Consider the following 25653-nt stretch of genomic DNA (forward strand, 5'->3'; position numbering starts at 1 on the left):
ATTACTTAGTTTGGGTATTTTTTTGTGAAGTGAATTGAAGCCTCGTATAAAATTAATCATAACCAATATTGTGGAATACATTAAGTGTTGGAGGGAGTTGCATACATTTGTCAGGTTTCTTAAAATGTTATAACATTTCAAATATATAGTCTGTTAACTGCGTTATTATAGTGATTTATTTGTAGGTGGCTTCTTATTATAAAAACAGTGGGCGTGTATGGCATGACCACGTGACTGTGTATAAACCAATGGAAACAGCTGAGAGGATGTGTAATCGGTCGCCAGATTATGGTGCGACAAAAGTGAGTGAGGTGGCAACTGGCAGGAGTGGACTCAGTATAAGAAGTGGCTGTTTAGCTCTGTCGTGTTTGACCAAGGCACAATTCATAAACTCCAAGGAAGTGCAGCTTTCATTGACAAGGTAATGTTTTTCAGGTTTTGATTACTAGTCCGCCTCTCTGATTCCCAGTTAGCGTCTCCAGTGTGAGGCTACAGTACCAACGGTTAGCTAGCCTCCCAGAAGGGACTGTAGCGGATGTAACGTTAACGTATGAGATGCTGTGAAGTTTGCGTGACTAAATTGCACTGCACTCACTATAATCATGCTATCAATGTACTGTAAATGTTGTAACGGTTGCCTACATGGCGTCGCTTGGCTGCCAGGCACTGCAGCTGAAACACGGTCCCCAAAACTGAATTGATTTGATTAGTTAGGTGCCCACTCCCCAGTATGACCTGGGCCAGGAAGCCAGAGCTCACACTAGCCACTAACGTTTAACGTTACATCATCCCCAAACAGCACCTCTTGGTCAAGGCCGTGGTTAGACCAGTATCAGCTACACCTAACCGATAACGCTGTTTCCCATTTCCAGGAAGTTGACCGTGAGCTAAAATAAACTTATCTGGCTAGCTAGTTAAAGATCTAGTCCGTGTCTAGCATGAAGTGGGTGTGGTCTCTGTCTGACCAGTTTTACTCTTGTTAGCCTAAAGTACATGTAGCTTGTTAGTGTGCACTGGGGAGGTGATGCTAGAGTACAGTCAAGTTCATCAGACCGCAGCTGTTTCTAAAGCAATGCCTCCTTGCTGGCTAATCCCCAGTGCTTGTGTTCCCCGCAGATGGTCAGTAGGAGCTTTCAATGTGAGACATACAAATTTCACGGCTAAATGACTTCAAACAATGGACTGGATCCGTGGATTATGACAGGCTAAATACTATGACATCTGCCTCCGAGAGCATGACAGGATAGCCTGCTAAGCTAATTCCTAGCTGAGCAGCTAGCTAGCCTTCTGAGATTAGATATCAATCATCTTGCAGGCTACCTTTCTATATTGAAGTGTCACGCTTAGCCCCAACTCAAGAACGCAAGAAACAATTGCTAGTGCCAGTAGCTGAGAAACGAATCCGTCATAAAATGTTATCAACATTCAAGAGGAAAGGGAGATAAGATGCCTGTTATCAAGGCTCACTACTTATCACTGTTTGCTTAGTGGTAATGGTAATGGCACCTCCTGGACCAGCTGAGTGTTCAGGCTATTCTTGCATTGCTTCCATCTATTTGAGGTTCCTGCTTCTCAGTAAGACTGTAAACTGCTGATATTGGGCCTAAAAAAAAACATGACCAATCAATGCATGGGTGTGGGGGAGGGAAGGCATGGCAGTGATGAGCTGGATGAGCTGGTCTGGCGACATGCTGTGATGTCTGAAACCAGAATGTCATCACCACCAGAACAACCTGCCATCCTTGTGTCAACTTACCACATCTATCACATCCTATTTCAGACACATCAGCATTTACTGTTGTAAGATTCCACTTTGTGATTGTGGTAAAGGGGTTGGTGTCAATGTCACAAAACTCATAGTCCATATTATATAGGCCTACACCCTTTTCAGTGGCCCCACCTTTACTCCACAATAAACGAGAAATCCTGGAACAAATAGGGTATCACACAAAAAGTTTAGCATTTTAATACACGTCGGTAGTCAGAGAGAAACAACTGTGTTTTGGTCTTTATCTGTGTTGTCCTGAGCTTAGCATGTGAGCATATCAACCATTGAAGTCAGTTGGTGGCCACTCAGCTGTTGAGTTAAAACTAGTGGTAAGCCTTTTGCCATCTGACTTTGATTTATACCAACTTTCAGAAGGTCCCTTTCTGTCAGGTGTACTGCAAGATAGCACATGTTCTGAATGAAGACCTTGTATTGACCCAGCTATCTTAATGGTTTTATAGTGTGTCTAATTTCTCACTGTGTGTGCGTCAGCATGCACATCATTACACATGTTGCACAAAGGCTGGTTTGTTGGTTGAAGTAAGGGGACCATAGCTACATGTCTACAGACTGTAAATGTCTGATTTGAGTTGGAGCCAGGGGATTGGATGTTTAGACTGTTTTTATAAGTGATTTTCCCCTCAATTTCAGCTTTGAAATGGTATTCCTATGCCCCAAAGGACAGTTTATTTTAGTGTTTACCACTATCTGCTACATCTAAGCATGAAATGGCAGTTTGTCATACCTTCAGTGAGATGTCACAACAGTGTACATCTCCATAAAGACTGTAGTGATAAAGCTGACTGTGACAGTACCCAGGATGTTTTTTTCTGTAGGCAAGGATGCATTTTCAGTCAGGCTCTCAGGTTTCTAGTTTTGGGACAAATACCGATTGGACTACCATTGGTCATAAACATGTTTTTGTTTTGTTTTTTTAAAGTGAGTGATATTCCTATTTAATCTTTTTTTTCCAGTGGCCAGCTTCATTAATAAACAGAGCAGTGGTTATTTTAGATGGATGAAGGCATTTATGTACTGTGGAAGAAAACTCAGGATGAGAGAGAGGCAGTTTGAGGTTTATTCAATCTGCAGGTTGGGAGTCAAGGAACTCAAAATCTGGATGATTTTTATACTGTTGAATATTCATGATTATATTAATACAGAGAGAATATAATAAAGCTGTTGCTCAAAATGTATATGGTCATATGAACAAGACTGAACAACCAATGATAATTATTGTTCTAGCACTTTAATCAGATGCATAATAAGAGGTGAGCACCTTCTTCTAGAAGTTATTATTTTGTCAAGGCCACTTGGTCAGTGTTATCTACAAGATTTGGGCATTTGCACATTCCAAGCTCACAGTTCTATGAGAAACACACAGGATGTTACTTTTAGAGTTTAATCTTATAATGGTGAAGCAGATTCAGTGTTGAGTTTTAGGCACTTAAGGTGTAAATATGGATCAAAGTTTGCATATAGTACACTAACAAAGTAAACGGACTGGCACTGTGAAAAGTTGGCAAATGTACAGCTCTTTATTTACAGAGACGAGTATGTTGTTTACATATTTGTGCAATCCAGCTGATAGCGAACACTTTTACAGTTATTTCAGTTACAGTTTACAGTTCATAGCGAAGGGTTTATCATTGCAGGAATCCCATAACTACAATCTGATAAGGGTTGCTCACAACTACAGAATGCTACCATGGCTACTTAGCTTGAATTCAATAAACCTATGATAACAGCTTCTTTAAAAAAAAAAAAAAAATCTTTTGTCTGGTTATATTATCTATTGCAGTTCTCACAGTACAGCCCACACCCCCTTTTTTCTGACGAAGTATGCATATCTCATTTAATCAGAATCACTTTTATTTACCTTGTGTCCCACATAGCATGTATAAATGACAGGGATGGGATTGTATTTTTTTCAGATATTTGGGGGGCCACGCAACTCCTATTAATCTTTTATTTTAATGGGATATTGCTCTTTTTTTTCTGTTCCTGATCACATCTCTAAAATAATGTCCCGGCACATCTGCTTCACTTGACACACTATACAAACATTTACCACCAGATGCATTCATTGGACAAGACATTAAACAAGGTTCTGCTTGTATTTTGTATAGAAAAAACATTTAATAAAAGGTCTAATCTTTGTACACAGTATTACATTTTATTGTCATATGTTTTTGTTTTTTTTATGTGTATTCCTTATCTTAATACCAAGCAGTCACATTACATCTACACCTGACAACTGCTCTACTCCTTACCTTGGTAGTAACTCTGGATTTATATTTGCTTGGCTCATAGCTCCCAGTTAATCTAACGTGCATCTAGAACACTGTCTGGGGACTTATATTTTTGTCTCATTTATCTGTTATCATAGCTATGATGATGCTGTTCTTGTGTGAAATTAATTGTCGGCGTCCTCCCTCTCCAAAGGTCCTGTGCCAGCCAGCGCTGCCATGTCGGCGAAAGCCATCTCGGAGCAGACAGGGAAGGAGTTCCTCTACAAGTACATCTGCACCACAGCAGCCGTGCAGAACCGCTTCCGCTATGCCAACGTCACTTCTGAGACGGACTGGGACCGCCTCACACAGGAGCACCCGTGGCTGCTCACTGAGGTGAGGCTCACTACAGCCATAACAGCCTTCCACTGACCTGCCTTGGCAGGGATTTAGTTTCCTTTCTTAGTTTAACTTTGGAGGGGGGGATGTTGTTGAAATCCTGAAGATAATTGCAGATGTCACTGAAACTTGTGTCAAAAGGTTGACTTGGCTGGAAATGTCATTGTGCAGAAAGTGTAGGTTAACAAAAGCCTGACTTTTTCAGGTTTGTGCCAGCATCAGCCTTCAGTTCAGACTATTTTCTAATCTTATCGTAATAGTGAGTTTAGATTAAACACACAAGTCTGAAACCAAGCTACAAATCTTGATTAGGTTGAAGGCTGTCATGTTGCTATTAATGTTTGACATGTTTACATGATTTTTGGATCCGATACAGATAAACAAAGATATATGCATCACATCAACAACAAGTTTCTCATGAAGACATATAGGCTAAGCACCTCCTATTAGAATTTCAGAAATGAATACCTGTGCAGGTGGACTTGGTAGTGATTTTAGTACTCCCTAGTAATTCTGTGACACCATTACCTTATTTAGCCTGGTATCAGTTTGATATGCTACACCAGTATCGATGCATCACTAGTCTCAAAGCACTTGCAAACCTGTGGCTTTTGGCTCGTTATCTGTCTCTCATCTGTCCTTCCCTCGCTCCTCCTGTAGCGGCTGGTGGTGAAGCCAGACCAGCTGATCAAGCGGCGTGGCAAGCTCGGGCTGGTGGGCATCAACCTGGACCTGCAGGGCGTCCAGGACTGGCTCAGACCCCGCCTCATGAGAGAGACCACTGTGAGTTGACTGGTCATCTGTCTGTCTTTCTTTCTGCTCATTTAGCTCTCTTGTTACCCAGACAGAGAATGGTCAGTCTGTTCTGAATGACTAGCTATCCTGTACCAAAGTCCCCCATCGAAATCACATGATTTAATCAACTCAGCCTGTGCCCAGGAAAATGTCCAGTACTTACTCTACCAGTGTACCAGTGCACAAACTGCATGTTGATCCTTTGGTGTTCATTTATCCTTATCTGTAATGTCTGTTTTTTGGACATATTATTGATTCAGTTCTTGAAATTTGATGTGTTTGATGTTCATTCTTTCTTGGACAATTTTTGCATTTGTACACAGGGCTGAAGGCCTGCCTGTAAATGGGAGCTATGATCTCAATGTGGTTCTCTGGCTAAATAGGTTATGAATGAATATTACAATGCAGCCTAGCGGTCTGACTGGTCTGACACATGTAGTAATCACATGAGTACCATGTGCTATTACATGAAAAGCATGTAAGCCACCATCCTCTGTCTATTAGTCCCACAATATGGACCTGCTATATGTGGTGGCATGTTGTGTCCAGCACCAGAGGACATGGGCTTATGTTTAGATCTGCCAGGTCAGAGGTTATGTAATGCCAGTAGAGAGGGTTGGAGGGGGGGTCTATTCTGGTCTGCCATCAAAACAACCCTGCTCTACTACTCTTTCTACAAGCAGTCGCCATACTTCCCGTCTTTAAGCAAACTACTAGTGAATTTTTGCACCAGCCAGCTTTTCCATTGGTTGTTACTCAGCTTTTTTATTTTTACCTCTCACAGTTCTGTCCTCCTCTAAATCTTCCAATAAAGCAATGCGTTCTTTCCTGTATGCACTAAAAAAAATATTTTCTGCAGAGCCATTCATTTCTGCACTTGGCAGTAGTTACCTATCAAGTCCATAATTAGACTTAATTAGACTTGTGGTTGCTTGTGGTTTGTGAAACTGTTTGTCTTGACAGGTGGCAAAAGCAAAGGGTGTGCTGAAGAACTTCCTCATTGAGCCATTCGTTCCACATACACAGGTAATGTGTGCGCCAGCCTGTTATGTGTCCTCAGTCCACATCCTGCCTAACCTGGGAGTCACGTTTGAAAGCCAGAATGCAAGCAATTCATTGTGCTAAAAGTGACCCTGTGTGTTTTATGTTTATGCCAGTTTGCATATGTCTACTTGGTATATTTATTTCACATAATCGCGTAGTAATTAAGTGTGTTCTGAGTGTGAATGGTGTTTATGTGTGACTTGGTTGGCACCCATGTATCTGTATGCAAAATTCTAGCTGTATGAGTATTTTAGGATAAAGATGTTCTTCAAAATGCAAATATTCAAAACACAAGTGAGAATGTGTGCTCTCCTTTTGGCAAATGTATTGAAGTTAATTACATTTTGAACTAAAAGTTTGAAAATGAGTTGAACCCAAACTGTGTGCATCCTTGCCCTAACTCTCCACTGGCCTGTCCACCCAGGAGGAGGAGTTCTATGTGTGCATCTATGCCACACGTGAGGGCGACCACGTGCTTTTCCACCATGAAGGCGGCGTGGAGGTGGGCGACGTGGACGCCAAGGCCCAGAGGCTGATGGTTGCCGTGGACGACAAGCTGAGCGAGGACCAAGTCACAGAGCAGCTCCTCACACATGTCCCTGAGGACAAGAAAGAGTAGGGACACATCTTAACCTCCTGTTGTTTTTGTTGTTTTGTTTTTTTTTCTTTAAAGAATATTTGATGCATCTCTGCTTTGATGATTCAAACATGCTACAGCAGTGGTTTTAAACACAGACTTAGATGGTTGAAAGGATGCACTGATACTACTTAGCATAAGGCACAGAAGGATGCTGTGTCTCTCTAATGAAAAAAATTGGTTACATCTCAATCATTTTTGTCCAGTGAACCCAACATAATGGTCTTATGTGCATTAGGTCAATAAAATAAATGGATTGTTTCAGATGGTACTCTAATAGTTTGAATTGGCACTGGCAGTGAAAAGCTGGTATTGGTGCATCTCTACTTTGTTACTGTGATGTGTCTACCTGTTGGTGCTGTATGGTTAGCCATAGTATTGGTAGCTGAACACTCCACTCTCAGCGTCATGTGGATTGGAAAAGATACAGCATGAAAAGGCAAATTGCAACCGGAGAAGTTTATTCACTGCTCTGCTTTCTTGCTGTGCATACTGTTCCTCTCTGCAAGTGAAGCAATGAGGCTGCGATTTGCTGTTGTTTTGTGGAGTTTTTGCCCCTCTTCTCTCTCCGGTATTGCGACTTTGTCCTTCTTGGCTTTGCCAACAGAGTGACCTTGTGCAGTTTTAGTCTGTTCTTTACCTCCTCCACATGCTGTGTATTTACTCCTTTACAAGCAAAGTGTGATTCAGTGTGACATCTGTGGTGATTTGTAACATAATATAATATGCACTGCCTATTACAAGTGGCAGTGTCAGTCCTGGTCACCTGGCAGTGGGGACTTTGACGCTGCTGCCTTGGTAGCCACACTGGCTGACACTAAGGCTGTTGGATAGCATGAGGCAGAAATGTTTGCCAACAATAGATGTCATTATTTACATTTCATGGTTTATAGATGGTGAGGAATAGTGTTCTCTCACTCTTTTTTTTTTAGTAGTATCCCATTAAGGCATGCTGTCACTGACCCCTCTCCCCTAACACAAAGTAAATGCTGTCTTGGTTTTGTATACTCATTTTAATCTAATGATCTTGTCTCCTTTAAAGAGTCCTGGCCAGTTTTATAGTGGGCCTCTTCAACCTGTATGAGGACCTTTACTTCACCTACCTAGAGATCAACCCACTAGGTATGTTCTTCCCAACTAGCTAATATCGTAGAGGAGTTCTAACTTTCAGAACTCCCAAAAGCAAGAATCGAATGTTACTAAGCAATTCTGAAATAGGGAACAGTACTGACATTTTTTGAACAACTTCCACATCTTTATTTAAGGAAAACATTCATCACCACACAAATTACTCAGCCCAGAGTGAGACTGAACATCACAAAGTAACCCTAACCCCTAAGAAGATAGTAATGGCTAGTTCAGTTTTCAATCTAAATGTCCCAATAGCTAATTTGTTTCTTAGCAAGTATCAAAAACAAAAGCATTATTACATAAAAACATAAGAGATACAACAGTTTGTAGCAGTTCAAGTTGTCCATGCAGTTTCAGGCAAGCAGCATAAGACAAATCGTTGTCATCATCATCACAACCAGCACTACCATCCCCACCAATAGTGTTGACATCATGAGTGACAACAATCATCATCCTCCCTCAGCCAGCGTTTAGTCCCTCTACCTGTTTTTCTTGCCAGTAGCAAGGCTGAACTGATGGCCAGAGGGTAAAACCTTAAACAAGTATGGGAGGGACACATTCAGAGATGATGAAATGCTTTGTATACCACCTGCCGGTTATGTCACTCAGGCTGCTGAACTGTGCCTTCACAATTATTACATTACACATGTTACTAATATAATACCAAGCTACTAATAATTACCATATCACCAAACCTGGAACTGAGGGGAAATTTAGTTTAAGGAAAAGCTTGGCACGATTTAAAGTGTCAACATTTTTTATTATTTATCTTAACCTTATTTGACAGGCTGGTTGTTTTGGCTGAATGAGATTTATGTACATTTAAGAGTGTTATATAAAGATGTTTTGTAAATGCTGAGTGAATAACATGACTTTTTTCCTCTTACCAGTGGTCACCCAGGATGGAGTGTACATCCTTGACATGGCAGCCAAGATTGATGCCACAGCAGATTACATCTGCAAGGCCAAATGGGGTGATGTGGACTTCCCCCCGCCCTTTGGCAGAGAAGCCTATCCGGAGGTGAGGTGGAAGGACGGTGCAACAGTATTTCTGGGGGGAAAATTTAATGCCATTGGGATTGTAGTGGCTGTTGATATGAATGAGGCTTTTTCACTGGTTAAACATTTTTAATTATGGAAGATGTATGAGTAGGATGTTTTTGGTGGAATAACTTTTTTTGTTTGATTGTTTCTCCGGGACTTTGACTTAACAGATTAATGTGTTGACACCATGCGCCTGCATACCTAGTAATCTTGTGGTTTGATTTATTGGGAATTGGAAGGAACAACACATAAAAATATTGAAATGTATGTCAAAAGTTGATTTGCTAGAAATTCATAACTAGATTCATCCCAGTCATGTTTTTCACAATGTAGAATAATAGGGTGAGGCTTGTCCATAATTTTTGCCAGTTGCTTTCTACTAGCACCCAAAGCTTAATACATTCGCCTCATTCAGCAACTTTGGTGCACAAGTAGCTTCAGTCTTGGTCTGTGCTGCCATTCTTTGCCTCGTGCATTGACCCAAATGTATAACCACCCCTGTGGTGTGTCCACTGTAGGAGGCCTACATAGCTGACCTGGATGCCAAGAGTGGTGCCAGTCTGAAGCTGACCCTGCTGAACCCTCGCGGCAGGATCTGGACCATGGTGGCTGGAGGAGGGGCCTCAGTGGTCTACAGGTAGGAACCAGATGCCTATTGATGATGAGGAAGGGCAGGGCTTTTTATTAACTACCTGGGACTATTTGAAGTGCTTTGAGGGGCTGTTTAACCTTCTTTGCCACTTGCAGCACTGAGATGCATCTGTGAGGCATCCTCCTCTACACTGGTTCCCTTGATCCGAAGATATTTAACAATGGTCAAATCCGGATACACACTCTTTAATGCAGTTTACAGTCTTTTAGTGCAAAATTTCAAATGAAATCATATATGGTTTATACTTCACAAAATGTCTACAGAGGTGTTCAGAGGTGATTTTGGCCTGACCTCTCTGTTTAGGATAGACATGGATGATTTGCGTATGTGCATATGTTTGTGTAGCCTCCACTAGTACAACCTGCTCCACTAGTCTAATAAAAACCATCGGTGCACTCAACACCCTGTGGCGTGACTTCAACTGCCCTGATTTTGTTTGTGCATACAATCTTAACATTAGCATAGCATGCAACTATGTAGGGGGAAAGTATCGATATGCTACGACATTTTGAACTCTATTTATTCAAGGCCAAACACAGGTGCGTGTCTGATATGCATGTTGTTAGTATTTTTGTAATGCCAGCTGAACCTGGAAAATGGTGTAACATTATGTCAAGTTGGAGGAAAAACTTGCCTACTAAGCTATTCTATTAAGATTCTGTATACTGAAAGAGCTTACTGACCAGCAAGTATTTAAAACAATCAAGACACAGTACTTGACTGTCCGTCTCCCCTCTGCTGCAGCGACACCATCTGTGACCTGGGTGGGGTGGATGAGCTGGCCAACTATGGCGAGTACTCCGGAGCACCCAGCGAACAGCAGACCTACGACTACGCAAAAACCATCCTGTCCCTCATGACCCGTGAGAAGCACCACCAAGGTGAGTATGGCTGCGAGGCACTTCTCCGGGGGCTTTCACAATCATGGACTGCCAGTACTGACAGTTTTGATTATACTGGTTAAATAATTTAGAATGTATATTTCTTACAGACTTTGGTGATATTGCTTTAAGCGTGGCAATGGGTGTTTGGCTCACACCTCTGCCATGTGGCCTACAATCCTTTAATTGTTTGTTCTCCTTGAGTATTTCACAAGGCCACTCTTCACTATGTGTATGTTGCCAACAATAAACTTCATGGCTGTCACCAAACTGTTACTGGGGTGTCAAGTTACAGTCACAGACTTATTCTCAACATGCCAACTTCGCTACAGGGAAAGTGCTGATCATTGGAGGAAGTATTGCCAACTTCACCAATGTAGCGGCCACATTCAAGGTGAGATATACTGTACCAACACTTATTTTATCTGAGACATTGTTTGTAAAGTAAAATGCAAAGTCATTTCAGTAAGATGAAATCCTACACTAATAACCCATCTGCTAATGATATTACTTACTCTTCCTAATACCACTATAAGTGTTGTCACAGGGCCCCCAGAGTGTGACTAAGTCTATGAAATTATTAATTAATGAATTAATAATTAATGAAATTATGAATTATTTAATTAATAATTTCACGGAAAACAAATTCAAAAGCTGTGTTTTATGCTTTCAAAAGCTATTAAAGAATACAGTCTTGTCTTTGTGATTAAGGATAGTCTGTTTTTGAATAGCAGAGCTGCTAGAGCTCCATTCCTTGTGGACGCAGGCACGCCCTCTATACCTGATTTAAGAACTGCTGTCTCACTGCTAAAACACTCTCAGTCTCTCTCAGTAGGTAATCAAGCTTTTTGTAAACTGTATGAATGCAATTTGGCCAGATCACACACAAAAGCTAGTATTTGCTAACTAGAGTTCAAATTGCAGTAAAGCGATCTATTGTTTACACAGGCCAAAGCAGAAAATAATTGACAGACAATAGACAACATATTAATTATTGTGTATTCTGTCTGCAGACCAATACGTTGCTGCCACTGAATTATGTGCTGGTGCACCCAGTGGAAAAGTTAGTCACTGAACTCAGAGTGTGACAATATACAGTACTTTTCTTGTTTTGTTGAAGCATGGGAGATCGAGATTTTGCATCCTGCCTCATGAGATGGAAATATTTGACAGTGTTAATTAATATTACACAGGTATTCCCTGGGTCACTGAGCCACACCCACCTGGCCTCATATACCTACACAAATGTTTTTTCAAAGGAGTGTTTCCCTCTGCTGCACATAGCTGACCTGCTTGTCTCTCTCCTCAGGGCATTGTCAGGGCCATCAAAGACTACCAGGGTCCTCTGAAGGAGCACGAGGTCACCATCTTTGTTCGGCGCGGAGGCCCCAACTACCAGGAGGGCCTGAGGGTGATGGGGGAAGTGGGTGAGTAATGCTAGGCTGAAGGCCAAAGGGCAGGCTCAGTGACAGAACTGGGGAATGAGATGGTGTTTATGATATGTAATATGCCACTTTGTCTCTTTGGAGATTCTTCTCCTATCCAAAGTGATTTCAGAGTATAGATTATTTGTTTGACTACACATTGTTGGTATTCCACGTGAGCCTTCAGTTTCCAAAGGTTTTTGTAGTAGCATGATTGACAGTAGTAGTAGTTGACTGACAGGTGATGAAACATTCCCCGCCATATGAATAGTCTTACTGACAGGGGAGCCCTCTTTTTAAAAAACACCAGAAATCTGTACTCTCTGGTCATCTGAGCGGGTGTTATTGAAATGTGTGAGTTACAGAAATATACAAAATATACATTTTGACAGCTGTTTGAATAATTGAAGATTTTATGTGTCTATGCTACCTCCATTCTTGGGGGGGTGGAGGGAATATAAATTGGCAGGGGATGTCTTTAAATTGAGCCATTTGTCCAACTCCTGGGTGTATTTCTTTCTGCAGGGAAGACCACAGGCATCCCCATCCATGTATTTGGTACAGAGACCCATATGACGGCCATCGTGGGCATGGCCCTGGGCCACCGGCCAATCCCCAACCAGCCTCCCATGGACGCTCATACCGCCAACTTCCTCCTCAACGCCAGCAACAATGCTATGGTATTTTCAATACAATGACATGTTGAAATAATAGGACGGCCAACAAGTCACCTGTACACTTTGAAACGCACTTGGGACGTCTTATCACTGGAGACATGCATGGCATTTTCGTTTGTGAAATGGGGAGGGTACAGAAGATATTAGTTCTGTTGTGATTCTATTGGAGAGTTAATGAAAACAGAATTATTTCTCAGCAAAACAAGCCAACACTGAAGATGCCACAAATGTCTCCAATTTCTGGTTACATTTTGCAAAAGCATTGCATACTGAAGTGCATTCCCTATCTTCTTGTGATATAATTTAGTTATGTACATATGTTCAAACTCACACACTGTTTCAGCTGTGGAAGGCTCTGACTTTGCAGCTAGTTTATTGTATTATTATATTATATTATATTATTAGTATAATATTATGCCATTTTTCCTTTTTATGTTGTCCATGTTTGGACTGAGGCCTCTAATTCATTAGTCATGGTCCTCCATTTCAACAAGGTGTCAGTTAAGGATGTGTTTTCTTTGGACACTATTGCCATATTCATAAAGACCTAAAGGCTGTGTAAACTTCAGCAGTATTTAACTTTGGTGGACCATTTACATTTTTGCACCAGAGTTAATAAACATCCAGCCTCCAGCAATAGCTCACCTGCACTCCCCAGTGGTGTTTTTCCCTTACATTATCATTAATTGCAACCAGAATTACTGAAGAAAAAGGACACACAAAATGATCAATGCATTGCTCATACATGCTAGGGGATTATGGTATTTTGGGTAATGTTTCCCCACAAATGCATAAACTGCCAGGTTAGATGGGTGGTTGACTGTTAATGAACTGACACAGGGAGCATGCATGCTAAAAGCGGAAAAAATGTTAAGTTAAAATTTTTAATTAAGTATCATAACTAGATAAACTGGTGCCAGCACAGTACTCCTATTCCTCCCTTAAAGCTTTAATAGTTTGGAGCATGTAAACGCTCAAAACATAAGTAAGTGCAGTCTTTTGTTTTTAAACCGGAGGCTGTGTTCCCTCTCAGTTTGCCTTGCTGTCACTCCCAGCAGCACTCTTGTCACCATCTGTTTGTCAGTGACACCTATCCAGTGTATTATGAAATGTTTGTAGTATTACATGGTTTTCAGGGTTTTCAAACTGGAAATATGAAACCTTATATCTTGATAAAGGTTGTAGCTGCAAAACATTATAATCAATGACTCTAACTATTGTGCCTGCATCTAGCCAGTTGAAGTCCAACACATGGCCAATGTATTGTCAATGGAGTCAAGTTTTTACACAACTGCACAAATTTTGGAATACTCCTTTCACCACTTGATGGCTATTTCCCAGCCACGGGATTGTTTTCTCTCTCTCTCTCTCCCTCTCCCTCCCTCCCTCCTTCTGCTGGGCTATGAATAATGCAAAGCTTGTATTTCTCTCCTCTCTGTACCAGACTCCAGCTACCACAAGGACGGCCTCATTCTCTGAACATAAGACAGCTAATGATGCCACTCCAGCCAAAAAGTCTAAAGCAGGTCTTCCAGCAGGTAACTAACACACCGGGCCTCGCCTCTCCACTGCTTCTTATCAGCCAAACTCCATGCATTAACTTACTCATACACTTCTCCTTTGCTGTCTGCTTCTTTATTCCTCTTGTCCTTGCTTTCTGTATTTCTCCCCCTCTCTCCCTCCTCCCCCATTGCCGTCACTGCTATTCTGCGTTTTTAATTTTCTTTCTATTTCTCCCTCCTCCACTTGTTTGGCCGTGCACTCGGTCCCCTCACCCTCCATCTTTTTCACGCTTGTCTCTCTAAGACTCTCTTCACTCTATACTGTGGCCCCTGAAGAATGTGGTCACAGGGGATTGGAAAGGTAAGTGGTGGGTGTGCCATGCCCACACCTAGCTCTGCAGCCCACACTCTACATTGGTTTGTCCCCTTTCTTCTTGCCCCCGACCCCCCTAATCTTAGTAGAGAGGAGCGTGTCTGTGTGTGGCTTTGACACCTGCATTTCTGCATCACCTCAGTGCCTCCTACTGATTCTTCGTTCCAATGGGTACATTACATTCTCTTCAATAAAAAGATTTTCTATCTTCAGCTCACATTGTCAGTCATCATAAGCCTAATTAAAGACTGCCAGCATTGTAGATAATCCACAAATTATGGATCAATCATCAGTTCTCTAATGCTGAGACTCAAATTGGTGGCAAGTAACTGTTCAAGTAGCGCTTTTTAGAGCAGATTTGTAATCTTTAGGCTTACAGTTGTGTATTGCTGTTTAGGATGTGGTTGTAGAATTAGAAGACAATAGTTCAAATGTTGGCTATGTGGAGGTGACATTTTGATTGTGATTTTGAGGACAATTTCAGTTTGCTTTTTACAATGGCTGTTGACACAGCTATGGCATGCTATGTAGCAGCTGAGCTTTGCATGCTCTTTCCTCTGCTGTGATGTATTTAATGAAGACTGTTTAAGAGATTAAACACAGTTGACAGAATGCATTGAAGCCTGTCAGATAAATACAATCAAGATGTACTCATTGTTTTGTTCTCTTTTGTTTTTGTGCTCATTTTGTCATATTTGTGTTTCCGTCCTGTGGGGTCACAGAAGCACAAGCCTCTTCAGGCTGCAGTGGAGGTAGGGAAGGTTGTGAAAAGCCTGTCCTGCTGCCTTCTCCTCCCTCTCTCCTCCTCACTTTACCATCCCTTCTCTGTCTGTGATCCGTTTCTCCTCAGCCTCTCCCTCCTTTCGGCATTCTCATGGCGACTGGCTCACCTTATAGGGCTTTGTTTCCATCACTGAATTTGAATTGATAGAACAAGCATTCCCATTCAAATTGACAACTGTTGAATGGTCATTTCTCTGGTACATCTTAAGATGGATGCCATGAGCTTTAATAGTGTTATCATGAAACTGAGCCTTGGCATTCATTTCTTTGACAACAGAGTTTTACCTAAAGAGATGACCATGACCCGCCACAGCTGGAAGGAACCTTTCTATCAGTTCAGTTTCTGTGGTTTCCCTTGAAGATCAGTTTTATACCGGAACACTCCTCCTCACTCTACAGCCCTCAGCCTTGCCCCTGAGCAACTGGCTGAACTGTTGTAGAGGGAGTAATGGTTCTGGACTGTTTCTGTCTCAGTCTACAACTTCTGTGGATCAAATACAACAAGAAGGCAGTTAGTGTGCCAGGGAAAGAGGGGAGGAGAGACTTGGAGGAATGGAACAAATGCGTGGTTAGACGCTGGTTAACCATACAGCAAATACTTCAAACCACATTATACATTAACTTGACATTCTGCGTTCAAACAGAACTCGTATCACTGTTTGCACTCTAATTTCTCAGATCTGCTGCTGAATAATTTCCCATTCTGCCCATAGACATTTTAAGTGTTCTGCTAAGTTTAAAGACTGTATGTACAAGGTGCACACACAAGCAATAGGTCAATAGCACAAATCAATTGATGCAAGCTTTTGTCTTGAAAACTGCTAATTTCTGCTGGTGTGTGTTGTTGCACTTCTTACAATGTTTGAGGCTTGAGCAGTTCTGCTCTGTGTTGTGGGTCGCTGTGGTATCTGGAACTTGTTGCTTTGAAATATATTCATTAAACAATTATATTTTCAGGGGTGATTAGCTGGGTGATGAAAGCTTCTCAGGGTTTTCTGTCTTGTTTTTTTTAGACAAGCTTAGGTGGTATTGTTGCCACAGTGTGATGGGGGTTTTGCTTGGAGATGGGAGGGCTGAAGAGTAAGAGCACACAGCAACTACACACAGTAGGCTTTTTGCTAAATGGATTCGAAACCCTGTGCAAGTAAAGGCATTATTGAAATTCAGTCACATGCCTTTGTGGTTCAAGCTAGCTTCTTTCCTCCAGGGGAATGAATTTTTGCTTACAATAATTCTACTAGCTTATAGCTTCACAATCACAACACTGATGTCATGTGTATTTGTAAGTCAAATTGGATGACAGTTTCGGCATAGGAAACAAAAGGATCCTTGATGATGCAGCTGCAAACCTCTTATTTCATAGTGAATGATAACAGACAGTGTATAGATTGCTTGCTCCTCCAAATTTGAACTACACGTCAGTCTTGTAGACATAAGTGGCTGCTGGAAGTTGTCTATTAAACGGAGGTAATCCAATTGGTCAGTAGCACAGGACTTGTGCAGAAGTGCAGTTGTAGGTAGCATGCCAAAATGTGCCCCCATCCCAGTTCTCCCATCACCCTACCACACCACCACTGGTGCAATTTCTAATTCTAACATTGTGAGACCCCTTTGTGATCCTGTTGAATTAACAGTGTGCCCTATATCCGCCCTGAGAGCTGTTTGTTACCGCCCTTGTTCCTGCTGTGTTCCTGAACATGACACCCTCTCTTATCTGTGTTTTCTCCTTCTCCTTCCCTCTCTTCCTCTCCTCTTCTCTCTCTGTCTCCTCTTTCCCACAGCCAAAGCCACCACGCTGTTCAGCAGACACACCAAGACCATCGTCTGGGGCATGCAGACACGCGCTGTGCAAGGCATGCTGGACTTCGACTACGTGTGCTCACGGGACGAGCCTTCGGTGGCAGCCATGGTCTACCCCTTTACGTAGGTTCCCCAAGATCTAGGGCTGGGCAATATGGACCAAAAATCATGTATCGGTATTTTTAGGCTGAATGGCGATACACGATATATATCTCGGTATTTTCTAGGAAGTGGGCTAAATGTTCAGTTGTAAGTAGGGCTGGGCGATATGGACAAAATCAAATATCACAATATTTTTGACCAAATACCTCGATATCAATATTGTGACAATATTGTAGGGATGACTATTGGTGCTTTCACAAAATATTTACACAATGAGATTTTTGATAAATAATCATATAATAATCATCAGTAATGACTAAGTGGGTAAAGGAAAATAATAGAACAGCTAGAGCAGTCTGGTAAGTTCAAAATTACATCACTTTACTGTAATGCAGCCTTTAAAACCAGGAAAAGACAACACTTATGCCATATTACGATATCCAAAATCTAAGACGATATCTAGTCTCATATCACGATATCAATATAATATCGATATATTGCCCAGCCCTACCAAGATCTCAGCAAGTTTGCCAGAACTGGGTCTAAATAAAATATAATACTACACTGATTACAAAACTACATCACTACACTGTTGGTTTCTGCTATAACATTTCAATTAGTCATGTTTCACTTTGGTAGAACAACATCATCTTTGAGTTCACTTATATAGGAGTTCTTGAATGCTCAACCACCAAATTTGGCTGCTCTGGGGACCCGTAGTCAGTCCCACTTTCTTACTTATAGTATGAAAACCAAGTCTCAACATATCTGAAGAAGAGAAAAAGTGAATTGTGGTAATATTGTTTCTTTTATCCAACTCAAACCTTTCACGTTATAATTTTACTTTGTTGCAATTGCTGGTATTGAATACTGGAGGGCGGAAAACTGAATATTGAATGGTGGTCACGGATCTCCAGATTTGCAAATTTGAGGTTGACTGTCACTGCAACAGTCAAACCTCCATAGACTTTCAGGAGCAATTTGCTACTAAATGAAAATATTGCTTAATGCAAAACACCAGTGCCCTATTCTGCTGTTGAAACTAGTTACTTTAGTGTCCAAGAAATCACTGTGTGTCTGTGTTGCCTAGTGGGGATCACAAGCAGAAGTTCTACTGGGGCCACAAGGAGATCCTGCTGCCAGTCTACAAGAACATGGCCGACGCCATGAAGAAGCACCCTGGGGTGGACGTGCTGATCAGCTTTGCCTCGCTGCGTTCCGCTTTCGACAGCACCATGGAGACCATGCAGTACCCACAGGTAGACGACACATAAAACATTTATTTATTGCATAAACATCTGAGATTCAGTTAGAGAATGAATTCTGATTGGTCCTGACTTGTCTAATTGTGTCTCCAGATCCACACCATTGCCATCATAGCTGAGGGAATCCCTGAAGCCCAGACCAGGAAGATGATTAAGATGGCTGATGAGAAAGGCGTCACTATCATTGGCCCTGCCACGGTACGCAGCCTTACACACAGGCCAGACATATCTATTGAAAACCGAGTCGATACCAGGCTGTGAATGTACTTGTCAATGGAGATGCCAAGCACAGAAGTTAAGTTGATGTTTGTTAAATTCCGGGACCCAGGTTGGTGGCATCAAGCCGGGCTGTTTTAAGATCGGCAACACCGGCGGCATGCTGGACAACATCCTGGCCTCCAAGCTGTACCGGCCGGGCAGCGTGGCGTACGTGTCGCGCTCCGGGGGCATGTCCAACGAGCTGAACAACATCATCTCCCGCACCACTGATGGCGTCTATGAGGGCGTGGCCATCGGAGGAGACAGGTAATGGCTGTAGGCGGGCTCAGCAGGCCACGTCACACAGGAGAGTTTATGTGTAGTATGTAGTTTATGTGGGGAAGTTATGAAAGAGGAAAAAACAAAGAAAATGCTATGGTAAACTTTTTTTTTTTGTATCTCCTCCCCAAGAGACCATATTCCTGCATCCCATATCACCGACCTCTCCAAACTGATCCACAATCATAAATTGCACTTAAATATTTAGGCATTGTAACTATTTTATAGGCACCATAGGCTCCTTAATCATATTGTAGCATCTCTGAATCGATGCTACAATATGCAAGACCTCTTAGATTGAGCATATCCTTACACAATGTGGCCATTAAGATCCTGAAAATGATTTGCTTAAGAGTAGGGAAAAGGATTTCTATCCTGTTGAAGCTTGTAATGATTTTTAGATAATTTTTCCCTGTCACACAGAAATTTATTGCGGTCTGACCTGAGCTTGTTCACCAGAAGAAAATATTACCAGGCATGCTGTCTGCTGTCTGTGATTCCTTTCTAAGCCTTTCTGTTGCGGTCCTCTGTGCCCAGGTATCCAGGCTCCACCTTTATGGACCACGTCCTCCGTTACCAGGACACTCCAGGGGTGAAGATGATCGTCATGCTGGGAGAGGTGGGAGCAGCTCCTTGATTATTTATATTTTCAGAGTGGAACAGGTTTTATTTTGTGGAACAGATTACTTGTGCCATATGTATTTAGTGAATTTAATCCTATGAGGGGGGAAAATGTACTCTTGTGGGCAATAAACGTTTCCTATTTTGACTATTTCTTTCACTCTGACTCCCCAGATTGGCGGCACAGAGGAGTACAAGATCTGCCAGGGCATCAGAGAGGGCAGGATTACCAAACCTGTAGTGTGCTGGTGTATAGGAACCTGCGCCACTATGTTCTCTTCAGAGGTCTGCTGGCTTTGAATTTTGTGTTAAAAGTTGTAATAATCTTAGAATTCTTAGTTTTTGAGTTTAACATATGTGATGCTGCTGTCTTTAGGTTCAGTTTGGCCATGCTGGTGCCTGTGCCAACCAGGCTTCAGAGACAGCGGTGGCCAAGAACCAGGCCCTGAGGGACGCCGGAGCCTATGTGCCCAAGAGCTTCGATGAGCTGGGGGATGTCATCAGGTGAGAAGGTCAACATATGGTCGTACCACAGGGTTTGTTGGTGAATAATTTGGAGCATTTTTCACTGACATTGTGCATCTGTGGTGAAACAGGACCGTTTATGATGAGCTGGTGGCCAATGGTACCATCGTTCCTGCTCAGGAGGTGCCTCCCCCAACAGTGCCTATGGATTACTCTTGGGCCAGGGTAAGACACCTTGAGTTATCTAGAAATAGTTTTTGTATTTTTTTAACAGTGTCTATCTTAGTCAGAGCAGAGCAGAAGGAATCAGTTATTTAGTCTATAGTAACAGTTCCTGAAATCCTACATTGTTTTTCCCAGATTTAGCTGAATGTTCATCACAAACAGTAGGGATGTACATTTTCCTGTTCCTTTCCCTGCTAATATTTGCTTTACTCTTCCTGTGTTCCCCAGGAGTTGGGCCTGATCCGTAAGCCGGCCTCCTTCATGACGAGCATCTGTGATGAGCGAGGCCAGGAGCTCATCTACGCCGGCATGCCCATCACTGAGGTCTTTAAGGAGGAGATGGGTCTAGGAGGGGTGCTGGGTCTGCTGTGGTTCCAACGCAGGTAGGGATGAGGACTAGAGATATCTGTGATTATGGAGCAGGTTTGTGTGGGGAGTAGAGACATATTGGTGACTGGAAGAAGGAAGTCTGGCTCTTCATCTTTTTGTAAGATGGTAATGAAGCCTGAAGACCAAATGAGTAAACTAAGCCCCTATTGCTGTTCTAGTCTATCAGGGCAAAGGAGTCCACAGAAAACCTTCTAGAGACAGTTGCCGATCAGGCAGTACCTTAGCAACATTTAGATGGGACACCTTGTTGGCTTAAAATGTTTTTCCCATACTATTTGTGTTGATAGATTTTGTTACTAAATTTGCCAGTGGAGAAAGGAGCAGCAGAGTGACTAGTCACAACCAAGAGATGCTGCTTAAACTTTGCTGTGATCCTGTCTAGGTTGCCACGTTATGCCTGCCAGTTCATTGAGATGTGCCTGATGGTGACCGCTGACCACGGGCCGGCCGTCTCTGGTGCCCACAACACCATCGTCTGCGCCCGCGCCGGCAAGGACCTCATCTCCAGCCTCACCTCTGGCCTGCTCACCATCGTCAGTACTGCTCACAGACACATACGCCCACACACACACACACAGTATCATTTTGCCATCATCTCCAACCAATCAACAGCAAAGATAAGAATACTAACTAAGGTGCATACCATGCACCCACAATGTCCTGGGTTCGAATCCGGCCTGGGACCTTTTGTTGCATGTCATCCCCCCCTCTCTCCTCTATTTAAATTCCCACTGAGGCCACAAATGTTTGTTAACGGGAGCACCCAAATGGTTTCTGTTTTGTAACATGATGAACCTCTGTCTTGTATTCCAGGGAGACCGTTTTGGAGGAGCTTTGGATGCAGCAGCCAAGCAGTTCAGCAAGGCATTTGACAGCGGCATGCTGCCCATGGAGTTCGTCAACAAGATGAAGAAGGATGGCAAGCTGATCATGGGCATTGGGCACAGGGTCAAATCGGTAAGCAGTGCTTAGCCTTTCACAACACCTAATTTAAGAGCTAATTTATTAGCTTATTTCTTAAATTAGTTGATCAAAACAAGACACAAAGCACCAGAGTAGAATGCAGTTTTGTTCTTCAGCTATATAGTATGGGTTTATATGCTGTGTCTTTTTTCAGATCAACAACCCAGACATGCGGGTGCAGATTCTGAAGGACTTTGTTAAGCAGCATTTCCCAGCCACGCAGCTGCTGGACTATGCCTTGGACGTAGAGAAGATCACCACCTCCAAGGTACTTGCTTTGTCACCTCCCACTTCAACCCTTTTTCACAATTGGCCCGTTCTATTATCCAACTCAGCGATGGCCCATCATGTGGCCAAATATGACTGGTAAGAGTGGAGCGAAGCATGTGAAATGAAGACTTTAGCCCTGAAGCTACCCATGTAAAAACGACAAAAAAAACGATGAAGCATGACCACATATATATTTAGGTAGAAGGAAAAAATAAGATAAAACACTAGCTTAGTGCTACCTACTGTATATGCTTGCCACCTGTGGGTGTCTTGGCAAATAAAATAAAATCATCAATAATGGGTCACTACTACAACATAAGAACTAACATTACTGCTAACACACACTTAGCAAGCAAGTAAATTAAGTGTTTATCTTTTTGTTTCTATTAAAAGTGGACTGGTAGCTTGGAATGTCTAACTTTTCCTTTATATTAAAAATGGACTGGTAGCTTGGAATCTCTAACTTTTCCTTTATATTAAAAATGGACTGGTAGCTTGGAATCTCTAACTTTTCCTAAGTGAACTCAAATAATGCCAGTGCAAAACATTAAGGAAGGTTGGGAGGCTTAATGATCTTTCTCTTGAATGCAGACAAAATGTTTCCTCTTTCTTATTTTCAGAAACCCAATCTGATCCTCAACGTAGACGGCTTTATTGGAGTTGCCTTTGTGGACCTGCTCAGAACGTGTGGTGGCTTCACACGGTAAGAACATTAAACTCAGCCTGGGAGAGACTGGTGAGGCGCAAGGGACCATTTTAAGTAATAGAGGATTTTGTACCGACAACTGCTGTTATTGGGATGCAACGATGCCACTTTTTCACCAATACAAATTTAGAGTGCTTACAAAGTATTGTCCAATAGCGAGCACTAATCTGATCCATTACTTTTAGTGAGTATGGGTGGGACCAATAGTTCAGAATGTTTTAAAAGTTTTACATTTTCAATTTGTTTTTATTGTTTTATTTGTTTAGGTTTTTAGGGCAGTAAACCAGACAACTGTCTATACTACACATTGTTAGAGAACTGACTTTGGATTAGCACAATATACGTCAGTGTATTGCTAGTTTATCTAAGGACATTCATTATAAGAGCTTCTTCTGTGTTCTTCATTAAGAATTTGCAAAGTTAATGTTCACTGACTTCTGTATCAGTGCATCCTGAATTGATGGTTTGCTATCTAGTATTGTTTCTCACATGGGTTTGCTTAATGCTGATTGTTGTTGTTGTTTTTGTTCCAGAGATGAAGCAGACGAATTTGTGGAGATCGGTGCGCTGAATGGGATCTTTGTCCTCGGCCGGAGTATGGGCTTTATTGGTGAGTCCCATTGAGATAGAGCATCAACGACTCACATCTGGAGGAGTAATAGAGCAAGACATCTAACTTGTGTCTGTCCTGTTTTAGGCCACTACCTGGACCAGAAGAGGCTGAAGCAGGGTTTGTACCGCCACCCCTGGGATGACATCTCCTATGTGCTTCCTGAACATATGTCCATGTAATCACGACATCACGCAGTGGGGTGCACCTCCAGATGTGATTGCCCAAATCAGGCAGGCAGCGTTTCACCGACTCACTTAATCCCTACTCATGACAACCGCTGCCTTTAGAAAACTGGGCAGGATGATACTGGAAAGCGGAAATATTGTTTGACCGAGGTATCTGGGTAGAAGGGGAGCACTAGTTTTTATGGAAAAAAGGGGAACCATGTTTTTAGATTTAGATTTTTGACAAACTATTTAAATGGGTTGAGATGTAACTTATTCAGTTTTGAACAGAGCCAAACCAATGCAAACTGCAGGTACTGCAGCAGCACAAAGTTGATTGGTACTTGGGAAAATGCACACAAACCTGTTTCACGCAGTTGGTACGAGGGCAGAATTCACAGCACATTTTTATCATGACCCCTGCATTATGGAGGCTGATTAGTTGACCTGCAGTACGCTAATAGTTGCTGATGGCAGTGATTTTAGCTCGTTCAAGCTCCGCAATACTGTAACTTGTCTTTTTTTTATTACTATATTTGCAAATTAACCAGTGGTTTAGTATTTTATCAGCATTTGCCCTGTTTTAGGCCTTAGGAAGTGTGCTTGGGTATGCTTTCTGGGTGACTGTCTATTGCACCTTAGTATAAACACTAGAGCTAATTTTAGTCTGTAAGCTTCCTTCTCCAAATAAATTACACTCCCACTGAGAAAGAGATCTCTGATCTGTGATCAGCACAAGATAAACCAAAGTAATTTTTAGGAATTAGTTATTGTCCTTGTTAAACAGAGTCACAAATGGTCCAGTGGTCGATATTACAGGGCTTATCTGAATCCCATGTGTTTTAAAGAGGAGGCTTTGGAGGGGAAAGGGGGAATAAAGCAAACGCATGAGATAAAACAAAGAGCATATGAATTTTTTTGAAGTGTCACTTCACCATTACTTTTCCCAGTACAACCCTGGTTGTGGAACAGTGGTTGAAATTCAATAGCTTAAGTAGATGCTATATTGAAATATTTATGTTCAGATGTTTCACATTTAAATCTACAAATTGGGCTGCAAGAGGTAAATGGGATGAATGAAATGCTTCATGAATGTGCCCTGTGAGTCTTAAAGGCATCTTTTGGCGAGGGACCATGAAGGCAGTTTGCTTTATTTGGGGAATAAGGTATTGCAGGTACTATGGACGTCTGGCCCTGTAAATTTTTTTTTTTTCTGTTAAGACTTTACAAGATGCTTTGTAACTGCCCACTGTACGGCCTGCTATCTTTGTTTTGCTGTTTTATTTAACTGTGAAATAAATGCTTTGTTTTCGTTTTTTAATATATGCTGTTATATAGTAGTATAATAAAGATCCTCTTGTTTTACTTTTCATTTTGGCTGTAGTAGTGTTTTGTGTAAATCTCTGTTGTGGATTAAGTGTGATCTGACCTCTGACCTGAACTCCAGTGAGTTACTGCAGTCATCCCCTTTCAGCTAATATCAAAGCTATCAAAGAGTTTCTACAGAGCTTGCAGCATCTCAAACCTGCCCTCTTTACAATGGTGATGAAGGGTCAGTTCAAATTTGACAAAAGCATTGCTTTAAAACGACATCTTCATTGGGAAGGTCTTCCTGGTCTAGGTTAAGGGTTAATCCAGCTTCTGAAACAGGGGAATTGAGTTTAAATGAATACTGCTCAAAATAAACATTGATGTTACTTCTGTAACCTAGGAATATCTGAGTGAGGAAATATGACCAGCCTCTCCAAGGATAGAAATCATTCATCTGCTCCTCAATGACAATGAAGCAGGCTTACTGCATGTTTGAAATTTTTCACCCATATCAAATTTCCCCCCACTTTTATTTTATAGTAATAGTAACAGTTGCTCCTCTTGTACAGCAGATGTACATTTTTTTTAAATTTAAAACAGTATGGCTGCTTCAAAAAGAGTCATTCCCATTTTGGGTTCATGAAATTAATTAAATATCTTTCCTGTCATTTCAAATTCATTCTCAATGGAATTCTAGATTAGTATGACATTTCAGCACACAGCAAAACTAGTCCAAATAAGTCTTATATTATAAGAATATTATCGTGATGTCACAGGATATATAAAAAACACTATAAAGTATGCTAAGATAAATAGACTCTATTATATACCACATACGCACTATAAATCACTATATAAATATTAAAGAAGTATATAGTGA

The 25653-nt window shown here is 41.8% G+C and overlaps 1 protein-coding gene across 3 annotated transcripts; it reads left to right on the forward strand.

Annotated features, from left to right (window-relative positions):
• Window positions 1-291: 291 nt before the first annotated feature.
• On the forward strand, window positions 292-24834 carry LOC139644148 (ATP-citrate synthase-like). 3 transcript variants are annotated; one of them, XM_071519525.1, is made up of 30 exons: window positions 292-421; window positions 4214-4395; window positions 5059-5181; window positions 6157-6219; window positions 6662-6852; window positions 7917-7996; window positions 8896-9026; window positions 9568-9686; window positions 10446-10582; window positions 10915-10976; window positions 11892-12009; window positions 12532-12686; window positions 14128-14221; window positions 14490-14546; window positions 15281-15310; window positions 17123-17264; window positions 18334-18502; window positions 18602-18706; window positions 18837-19033; window positions 19583-19664; window positions 19841-19951; window positions 20043-20170; window positions 20263-20356; window positions 20585-20739; window positions 21129-21279; window positions 21560-21703; window positions 21864-21977; window positions 22600-22682; window positions 23219-23295; window positions 23383-24834. In XM_071519525.1, exons 2-30 carry the CDS (start codon window positions 4237-4239, stop codon window positions 23475-23477), a joined length of 3366 nt encoding a protein of 1121 aa, XP_071375626.1. In that variant the 5' UTR covers window positions 292-421; window positions 4214-4236; the 3' UTR covers window positions 23478-24834. The 3 variants fall into 3 exon arrangements, with proteins under 3 accessions (XP_071375626.1, XP_071375627.1, XP_071375628.1); XM_071519526.1 differs by lacking the exon at window positions 14490-14546; XM_071519527.1 differs by lacking the exons at window positions 14490-14546; window positions 15281-15310.
• Window positions 24835-25653: the final 819 nt, after the last annotated feature.

This window comes from Centroberyx affinis, unplaced genomic scaffold, assembly GCF_046629955.1.
Source record: "Centroberyx affinis isolate AG114_WGS23_722 - 3 ecotype Tasmania unplaced genomic scaffold, CSIRO-AGI_Caff_v1 ptg000713l_1, whole genome shotgun sequence".
In the NCBI taxonomy this organism is placed as follows: domain Eukaryota; kingdom Metazoa; phylum Chordata; class Actinopteri; order Beryciformes; family Berycidae; genus Centroberyx; species Centroberyx affinis.